Source organism: Ranitomeya variabilis, chromosome 2 (genome assembly GCF_051348905.1).
Source record: "Ranitomeya variabilis isolate aRanVar5 chromosome 2, aRanVar5.hap1, whole genome shotgun sequence".
Classification (NCBI taxonomy): Eukaryota; Metazoa; Chordata; class Amphibia; order Anura; family Dendrobatidae; genus Ranitomeya; species Ranitomeya variabilis.
The window spans coordinates 145,972,364-145,982,385 of record NC_135233.1 but is presented as its reverse complement, the minus strand read 5'-3'; the positions used below and the strand labels follow the sequence as shown (position 1 = coordinate 145,982,385).

Sequence of the window (10,022 nt, the reverse complement as noted above, 5' to 3'; positions counted from 1 at the left end):
TGAAGAACATTTGTGACAAAGTTTCCAACTTTTTAAAAAGTTGCAAAAAGGGTGAATCAGATGAAAACATCTAGAAACCCTCAGGGCTTGACAAACATAAAAGAAAGAAACGCATGAAAAGTGACTTTAGAAAAGACGCAAATGGAAAGATGAGTAAGGCTACGTTCACATTAGCGTTGTGCTGCGCAGCGTCGGGCGCAGCCGCGGCGACGCATGCGCCCCTATATTTAACATAGGGGGCGCATGGACATGCGTTGTCTTGCGTTTTGTGACGCATGCGTCATTTTGGCGCAACTGTCAGGGCACAGAGGACGCTGCATGATGCAGTTTTTTCTGCACCAAAAATCATGCAAAAAATGAACGCATGTGTCACAAAATGCTGCGTTGTGCATGCGCTTTGCGTTGCCGTCGCACAACGCAAATGTGAACGTAGCCTAAGATACAGACAAAAAATAAAAACACCCAAAATATGACAGTCGCGACAATAATCCTGACTGGGCCCATTCCCATCATAGTGGCAGTGTGAAGGCTATGGGAAAGTCACGTGACCCAGGACCGCGCAGCGCCATCACTCCGCACCTTCATTCACCGCCTGACAGGAGCGCGGCGGGCGGATCATGGTCTCCTCCCCTGTTGCTATTTTTTGGAAAGTGAGACCCTCCCCCTGAAGGAGCAGCGAACCAGAAGCGGGCAGTGTGCGGGAGGAGGGAGCGCAGGTGCGAGGTGAGCAGACGGCGGATGACAGCAGGCATATCGGGGACGAGAAGCCGCCGCTGCCCCTTATATAGAGCGGGCGGAATAATACGCGGACTGTGGGGATGAAGAAGTAGGGCGCTGCGGGCTCAGCACACACCGAGAGCGCACACGTCCTGCGGGGTCTCTGGATCACTGCGCGGTCCTCGCATCTAGCGCACCCGACTCTACTCAGGGAGATGTCGGCAGTGAGCGGCACGGAGCCCAGCCCTGCTGCAGCCACGGGCAGGGTGTTCTTCCAGACCCCGCTGGCTGCACCCGGAGCCCGGGAAGACTCCCCGCAGATGTCGGCTCAGCAGCACAAGCAGCAGCAGCAAAGGAGGCAGCAGCAGGGCAAAGTGACTGTGAAATACGACAGGAAGGAGCTGAGGAAGCGGCTGGTGCTGGAGGAGTGGATAGTGGAGCAGCTCAGCGAGCTCTATGGCTGCGAGGTACTGTCTCCTCACATTCTATATACAGCGGCTCATGACGTCACTGCAAGGAGTTCAAGGGACCCTCATAATGCAGGCTAGTGTTCCCTGGTATCAGCCAGCACTGGTTGTGGGGGCAGGAAGGCGAGGTCAGCAGGATGTCTGCCCCCATGGGCGCTGCTTCCCAGCCTCAGTCCCTATAGACCTACACCTGTATATAGAGGTGCCTGATTGCAGCAGCGCTCTGCCATGTGTAGCATGGGGGCTTCTGTGGAGTGCCCCTCTTATGTGTCTAGTTTTGAAGACAATTCACTGTCTGCTTTATCCGCGCTGTGTGTATCTATATATATATATATATATATATATATATATATATATATATATATATATATATATATATATATATAATCTCTGTGATCCTGGTGTGTGTATGTGCTGTATACAGGGGCTGTGCGGTATATGGGGCAGTGTATGCAGGGTCTGTGTGCTGTATACAGGGGCTGTGCGGTATATGGGGCTGTATATGGGCAGACTGTAGCATTAGCAGTGCACTTGGCTGGTCCAGGAATGCCCAGTGCCTGGGTCACCTTCACTTAATGCCATTACATGTACTGTCTGGGTCCGGCTATTGTGTCTGGCTCTCTGAGCCTCCATCAGATCAGACTTGGGAAGGGTTTAGTCCTGTAATGTGACACATCTGTAACACTGTTATTATTAAATGTATAATATTTACCAAACTGATTAAGAAGTGACAATGAGGAGCCAAGTACATGTAGCCACAGTCTTAGCCCAAGGGCAGGGTAGTAATATGGCTTGTAGGGGTATGGGCCCCCTTAGGGGACAACAGGCAGCACTGTCCTCTTACTTATTCCTGGACAGATACCAGGAGCCGGGTACACTGATGGCCCTTTCTCTTCACTGGTGTCTGAATTTCTTGTCCACTGAAGTTCTTAATCACCAGTGGTCTCTTAGGAAAGGTTTTACTGTCTCACAGAATCTGTGGTGACTTCTTTTTTTTTTTTTCTCTTCCATTTCTGGAGAATAAAGATCGGATGTAAATCTGTTTAGACCTTTAAATGGCTTTTAAATCCTTCACCACCTAGATCTGTTGGTCCCAAAAAGGGCCTGTAATACTTCACTAATCTACAGGCGCGATGAGGTTCCCCCAGCCGATTTTTCCCCTACCACTACGAGCTAATAGTGGGGGTTCTCTTGGTAATTTTGTATTTCCACTGTTGGACTGTATAATATCTATTTGGTGCAGGCAAGCTCCATAATGCTTTTCTTCAGTGTGACTAATGTGCAATGATCTAAAGGATGGATGCAGCCTAAAATGCATTAACAACCACAAGGCCTCATTCAGAAGTCTGGTTTTCACATTCTACCCATGATTTTCACTGATTAGTCTATAGAACTATTTTATTTATTTTTTAATTTTTTATCATGCATGAACAAACAGATGTCTGAGTCAGGAATAAAGACCGGGCAGGAGAATACCATACAAAAGACTGTGTGCACACCAAGCAAATTGGGTTTGTTAGACCAATACAAAACCCTGCATAGAACATATTCCGAAACCCCCAAAGTATGTACTGCCAGCCCGATTCATTATTGAATTTGCATCTGTTGTTAGGCTACTTTCACACTAGCGTTTTTTTGCATACGTCGCAATGCGTCGTTTTGGCAAAAAACGCATCCTGCAAAGTCGTCTGCAGGATGCGTTTTTTTCCCCATAGACTAACATTAGCGACGCATTGACACACGTCGCAACCGTCGTGTTGTGGCGGACCGCCGGCAGCAAAAAACGTTACATGTAACGTTTTTGTGCCGACGGTCCGCCATTTCCGACCGTGCATGCGTGGCCGGAACTCCGCCCCCTCCTCCCCGCACCTCACAATGGGGCAGCGGATGCATGGAAAAACAGCATCCGCTGCCCCCGTTGTGTGGCGCTTGCACAGTATGCGTCGGGCCGACGCTAGTGTGAAAGTAGCCTTAGTCTTTTGCACCTTTTCCTGTTTGCATCATATTCCCCATTCCATTGACACTTTATTTTTTTTATTCATTTTATTTGCTATTGCAAGTTGATTTTAGTGTTTGCCCGATTCATCACTTGAAAGTCACAAAATTTGGTGGCAATGCCGTTTTGGTTTTTTTTGTATTTTGCACTAAAGTTGCTAATCCAGTGTAAACAAATGAGTAATTTGTATCTTGTTCAACGTTCATGAACTACTTGCACAGTTTTAATGGATTTGCTGAAAGTCCGTGACGATCATAAGACAAAAAAGTCAAAAGATTACTCGGACTCATTGCGTTTACTGGTCACATGACACAGAAGTATACAGAGCACCCGAAGTACAATCTTGTGTAATGAGACACTTCCCCTGACGAAGCTGCACTGGCAGCGATACGCATGGGGATTCCCACACACCCTTAGTCCTGGAACTGTCTACCAAACATGGTAATCTCTGATGAATTGGCCTCACGATCTGACTGCTCTTCATGAGGACTTGCATTCATTTTTCTAATGGATTTTATCACATTGTCCCTTTATTTACTTGCATGTTCTTCCCATTGCTGGGCTTTCCAGTCTACTCTTCTATAACAGGATATTTCACCATAGGGCTTTATGCTCTCGTACTACGTATTTACACAATCCTATTAGGATATTATCCTCCTTGTGACACTGTATACATAAAGCTGCTCTAGGGGGATTTTACCATACCATACCGCACTTTTTCCCCCCCCCCCCCAATTTGGGTGGGAAATGGGGGTGCGTCTTATAATGCGGCTATACCTTACTAGCCGCGGTGGAGCGGGGTCCCAGGGTCGCTGCTGGAGGAGGCAAGAGTGGAGCGGTGCTGCAGGCTGGGATGAGGGTGTTTGGATGTGCACTGCTGCTGGGGTTTGGTGGTGTGGGGGCTCTGCCGACATTTTGTGAAAGTCCAGAGCCCCCACACTTGCATGGCTTACTATTCGGTGGACTCCAGGAAAATGGCTGCTGGGGGGCCACGCATACGCAGATGGAGATCTCTGCTCCAAGATCTCTGGAGATGAGATGCATTGGTGCTTTTTATCTGCTGAGTGTTGTGATTGTCCCCAAACTTGTGTAATGGCTAGGCAGAACTATTACCAATCCCTCTGTTACATGCAGATTGCTTTGCACTCCATTAATGTAAATGATGACACAAGATTTGATCTCTGCAGCATGATCGCTCTTGTTCAGATTTCCAAATTGGCGCCTTGCGCTCATTTTCATGCAGATTTTCTTCCTGCAACGTGTGCATGGGATTACTTAAAATTCCTCCATGTAATGTCTAAAATTCTTTTACAAATCTTTATAACATTTAGGCTTCAGTCAGATATCAGTTTTTTTTTTATGTACAAGAAAATCAGACCTAGTTTTATGAGTGATTTTCATTAGTTTCTTGTATGTTTAAAAAAATAAAAATAAAAAAAATCCCCCAATTGGGTAGTGGAGCCAGCTGTCAGTCAGCATGACACCAGTAGTCCTGCCTTGTCAACAGGAAGAGAAACTGCTGGCCGTAGCGGTCAATGACGGCTGGCGGGTACAACAGACAGGTAGTTGCCTCTATTAGCAACTACATGTTTTTGTTTGTAGTTAAATTTCTGGTACTGGAAACTATAGGAGGTAGAAGATGTTGCCTTTTTTTTTTTTTTTTTGGGGGAAGTTTTCTCATATGGAGGCACAATAGCATGGGGCGGGCTTGCCATTTTGCAACACATGTGGCCTATTCGATTGTATGTGTAAAGCCAGTTTTGTCTGTCGTATAGCCTGAGCTGTGGATGCAACTCCAGTGTGGTGTAAAAGTGCTTGGTTTGAACATTCTAAGGGTGCTTTCACACTAGCGTCGTACGACACACGTCGCAATGCGTAGTTTTGGAAAAAAAACACATCCTGAAAAATTGCCTGCAGGATGCGTTTTTTTTCTCATACACTTGCATTAGCGACGGATTGCCACACTTTGCATCCGTCGTGCAACGGATGCGTCTTGTTGTGGCGGACCGTCGGCACAAAAAACATTACATGTAACATTTTTTTGTGCGTCGTGTCCGCCATTTCCGACCGCACATGCGCGGCTGGAACTCCGCCCCCTCCTCCCCGGACATTACAATGGTGCAGCGGATGCGTTGTAAAACTGCATCCGCTGCCCCCGTTTATTTTTTGTGGTTTTTTTTCACAGTATGCGTCGGTACTTCGCTAGTGTGAAAGTAGCCTTATCCTCTTGAAAAGACCAGCAAAACATTGGGCCAGAATGACCTGACCTGAACTGGCGCAGGGGGGACGCTGCTTGTATTCTGTGGGTTATTTATATACTGATCCTATTCTCCTACAGCTTACATGATAATTTAATTTGGTAAAATGGCATGTGGGGGATTTAACACTCTTGTCAGTTGTTAAATACTTCTTCAGAAACCTTCATTACAGTGTTTGACTAGGAAATATTGTAGTACAATCGCTATCCTGTTCCTGAAAAGTAGGACGAGTGTTGTGCAAGTACAATGTGAAAAAAAAATAAATAAAAAAATACATATATTTAAACCAAAAGGGAAACTGCACAAAAAGATGTAAAAAGAGGACTTTAATGCCCTGTGTCATGGCAACGTTTCGTATTTGTTTATTTTGTTTTTTCCAATGAAGCTAACATTAAATGATTCAGAAATAATACATTGTTAATGTGGTAAATGACTATTCTAGCTGTAAACGTCTGGTTTGTAATGCAATATCTTCATAGGTGTATAGAAGCCCATTTCCAACAAGCATCACTCCAGTTTTCTTATGGTATTTTGTGTTTGCTAACTGTGTAAGAAGGCTAATGGATGGTTAGAATACCCTTAAACCCTTGTGCCAGTATGTTAGCACAGCTGAAAACAGTTTGGCTGATTAGAGAACCTATAAATCTGACCTTACTTTGAGATAGTTGAGAATCTGGAGCATTACATTTGTTGGTTCCATTAAACTCTCAAAATGTCCAGGAAAAAAAAAACTCATGTGAAACTCGACAGTCTATTCTTGTTCTTAGAAATGAAAGCTATTCCATGCAAGAAATTGCCAAGAAACTGAAGATTTCCTACAACGGTGTGTACTACTCCCTTCAGAGGAGAGCACAAACAGGCTCTAACCAGAGTAGAAAGAGAAGTGTGAGGCCCCGCTGCACAACTGAGCAACAAGTACATTAGAGTCTGTAGTTTACGAAATCGAGGCTTCACAGGTCCTCAACTAGCAGCTTCATTAAATAGTACATGCAAAACGCCAGTATCAGTGTCTACAGTGAATAGATGATTCCAGGATGCTGGCCTTCAGGGCAGAGTGGCAAAGAAAAAGCCATCTCTGAGACTGGCTAATAAAAGGAAAAGATTAAAGGGAACCTGTCACCCCCAAAATCAATGGTGAGCTAAGCCCACCGGCATCAGGGGCTTATCTACAGCACTCTGTAATGCTGTAGATAAGCCCCCGATGTATCCTAAAAAGATGAGAAAAAGAGGTTATATTATACTCAAGCGGGCGGTCCGATCCGGTGGGCGTCGCGGTCCGGTCCAGCGCCTCCCATCTTCATAGGATGACGTCCTCTTCTGGTCTTCACGCTGCGGCTCCTGTTGAGGGCAGGGCAAAGTACTGCAGTGCGCAGGTGCCGGGAAAGGTCAGAGAGCCCTGTCGCCTGCGCACTGCAGTACAATGCAGTGTGAAAAAAAACAAAACAAAAAAACACCGGATCCAGCAAATGTTTCTGCTGGATCAGTGGTGTGTTATTTGTATGTGTGTGTGTATAATATATACACTCACCGGCCACTTTATTAGGTACACCTGTCCAACTTCTTGTTAACACTTAATTTCTAATCAGCCAATCACATGGCGGCAACTCAGTGCATTTAGGCATGTAGACATGGTCAAGACAATCTCCTGCAGTTCAAACCGAGCATCAGTATGGGGAAGAAAGGTGATTTGAGTGCCTTTGAACGTGGCATGGTTGTTGGTGCCAGAAGGGCTGGTCTGAGTATTTCAGAAACTGCTGATCTACTGGGATTTTCACGCACAACCATCTCTAGGGTTTACAGAGAATGGTCCGAAAAAGAAAAAAAATCCAGTGAGCGGCAGTTCTGTGGGCGGAAATGCCTTGTTGATGCCAGAGGTCAGAGGAGAATGGGCAGACTGGTTCGAGCTGATAGAAAGGCAACAGTGACTCAAATCGCCACCCGTTACAACCAAGGTAGGCCTAAGAGCATCTCTGAACGCACAGTGCGTCGAACTTTGAGACAGATGGGCTACAGCAGCAGAAGACCACACCAGGTACCACTCCTTTCAGCTAAGAACAGGAAACTGAGGCTACAATTTGTACAAGCTCATCGAAATTGGACAGTAGAAGATTGGAAAAATGTTGCTTGGTCTGATGAGTCTCGATTTCTGCTGCGACATTCGGATGGTAGGGTCAGAATTTGGCGTAAACAACATGAAAGCATGGATCCATCCTGCCTTGTATGGAGCATCTTTGGGATGTGCAGCCGACAAATCTGCGGCAACTGTGTGATGCCATCATGTCAATATGGACCAAAATCTCTGAGGAATGCTTCCAGCACCTTGTTGAATCTATGCCACGAAGAATTGAGGCAGTTCTGAAGGCAAAAGGGGGTCCAACCCATTACTAGCATGGTGTACCTAATAAAGTGGCCGGTGAGTGTGTGTGTGTGTGTGTGTGTGTGTGTGTGTGTGTGTGTGTGTATATATATATATATATATATATATATATATATATATATATATTTCCGTTTCATCCGTGCACTGGATCCATCGTAAAATTGCTGTCCGTCGGGCGGAGACAACGCACATAGAAACTTTTTTGTGTATGGGGGAAAATCGCCCAGCGACAGATCCTGCGCTGTCCGTCGTTGGCTATAATGGAAGCCTATGGACGCAGGATCCGTCGCTGACCGTTAAAAGCAGGAATCCAGCGACGGATGCAGTCTTTTGAAATTGAGCATGCGCGGAAGAATTTCCAGTCAGGGGAACGCTCTCCCTCTAATAGTAAAAAGATATGTTACAAATAGTAAAAAATAGTGATATTCTTACCTTACGGCGTCCCCCCGCAGCCTTCCCGATGCTCCCGTTCCCAGTGATGCCTTGCGAAATGACCCGATGACGTAGCGGTCTCGCGAGACCGCTACGTCATCACCCGTCATTGTCTCGCAAGGCATCACTGGGAACGGGAGCTGCCGTGAGCATAGGGAAGGCTGCTGGGGACGCCGAAAGGTAAGAATATCACGATTTTTTTTTATTTTTAACATGAGTTGTGTATGCGTTTTCCCGGCGAAGACGCACGCACAATGTGTGCACATAGCCAATTCTGGCAACAACTGCCTCGACAGGTCCGTCAAAAAAAACGGACCCAGTGCATCCATATTATTTATTTATTTTTTTTTTTTACAATCTGCACAGGATCCGTCTTCTCAACATTTTGACGGATTGTGACTGATTGTAAAGAAAAAAACAAACAAACTGTGAAAGAGGCCTTAAGGATACCAAGATTGACAGTTGAATTTTTAAAGACTATTCACAAAAAAACCTGATGTTTTTTAACAAAATAAATGCACAACATATCGACCTAAATTTACTAGGAATCTAAATTACATTGTCATTAAAAACAATATCAATCACTTAGTTTCTATGATGCGTTCCACAGTTATCACATGAAGTGACACTGGTCAGATTAAACCCTGCTGAAGGCTAACAAAGCAACCTTGGCTTCCATAACACCTCAGCAGTGCCACAGGCTGATCGCCTCCATGCCACTCTGCATTTGATGCAAAAGAAGCCCCGACCAAGTATTGAGTGCATTTACTGAACATACATTTCGGATTTTAAAATAATCTTTCAAGCTGGTTTTATAAAGTATTCCAATTTACTTAGACTTTGTATTTTCACTGGCTGTAAGCCATAATCATCACTCTTAACCCCCCCAAACCCCCCCCCCAGTACCTCCGGGTGTCCCTGGACCCTCCTGCATCCCCCCCCCCACGGCCACTGGCATCGTCTTCCAGGATTAAAATGGCGGGCGCATACACAGTGCGCCTGCCGAGATTTGCTGGCCGGCAACAATAAGATTTCTCCTTTTGCTTCATTTTGATCACTGTGTGATGGGGTCTCACAGTGATGGGGAAAAAAAAAAGTAGTAAATAACACCCCCCCCCATCCTTTATCACCCCCTCAGTTAGGGAGTTAGGGAAAAATAATGAAATAACAATTATATTTCCATTAGGTTTAGTTGGCCTTAAAAGTGGGGGTTGTGGTTAGAATTGGGGGGGTTTCGACTGTTTAGGTACATCAGGGGGTCTCCAAACGCGACCTGGCTCCACCATTGATTCTAGCCAATTTTGCATTAAAAAAGTCAAATATCGCTCCCTCCCTTCTGAGCCCAGACATGCGCACAAACAGTGGCTTTTCCCCACATGTGGGGTATCTGCGTACTCAAGAGAAATTGCAAAACCACTTTTGTGGTCCATTTTCTCCTGATACCCTTTTGAACATTACATAAAAAAAAAAAAAAAAAAAATTGGTTGTAAAGTAAATTATTTTTTTTTTTTTCTCTCCCCGCTTCCACATTGCTTTAGTTCTCGCAAAGCACCTGAAGGGTTAATAAACTTCTTGAATGTGGTTTTGTGCACCTTGAGGGGTGCAGTCTTTAGAATGGTGTCACTTTTGGGTATTTTCTGTATATGTTGACACCCCCCCCTAACTCACTTAAAATTTGAGGTGGTCCCTTAAAAAAAATTTGTTGGAAAAATGAGACATCGCTGGTCCAACTTTTAACCCTTATAACTTCCTAACAAACAAAAATTGTGCTGATG

At 45.2% G+C, this 10,022-nt stretch overlaps 1 protein-coding gene across 1 annotated transcript in view; it reads left to right on the top strand.

Annotated features, from left to right (window-relative positions):
* The first annotated feature begins 666 nt into the window (after window positions 1-666).
* Window positions 667-10,022, top strand: part of PPP1R14C (protein phosphatase 1 regulatory inhibitor subunit 14C) — a 121,734-nt gene continuing 112,378 nt past the window's right edge. Inside the window, exon 1 of the mRNA XM_077283057.1 lies at window positions 667-1,184. Coding sequence (XP_077139172.1) covers window positions 933-1,184 — 252 coding nt within the window. The 5' untranslated portion in view covers window positions 667-932. The remainder of the gene's footprint in view (window positions 1,185-10,022) is intronic.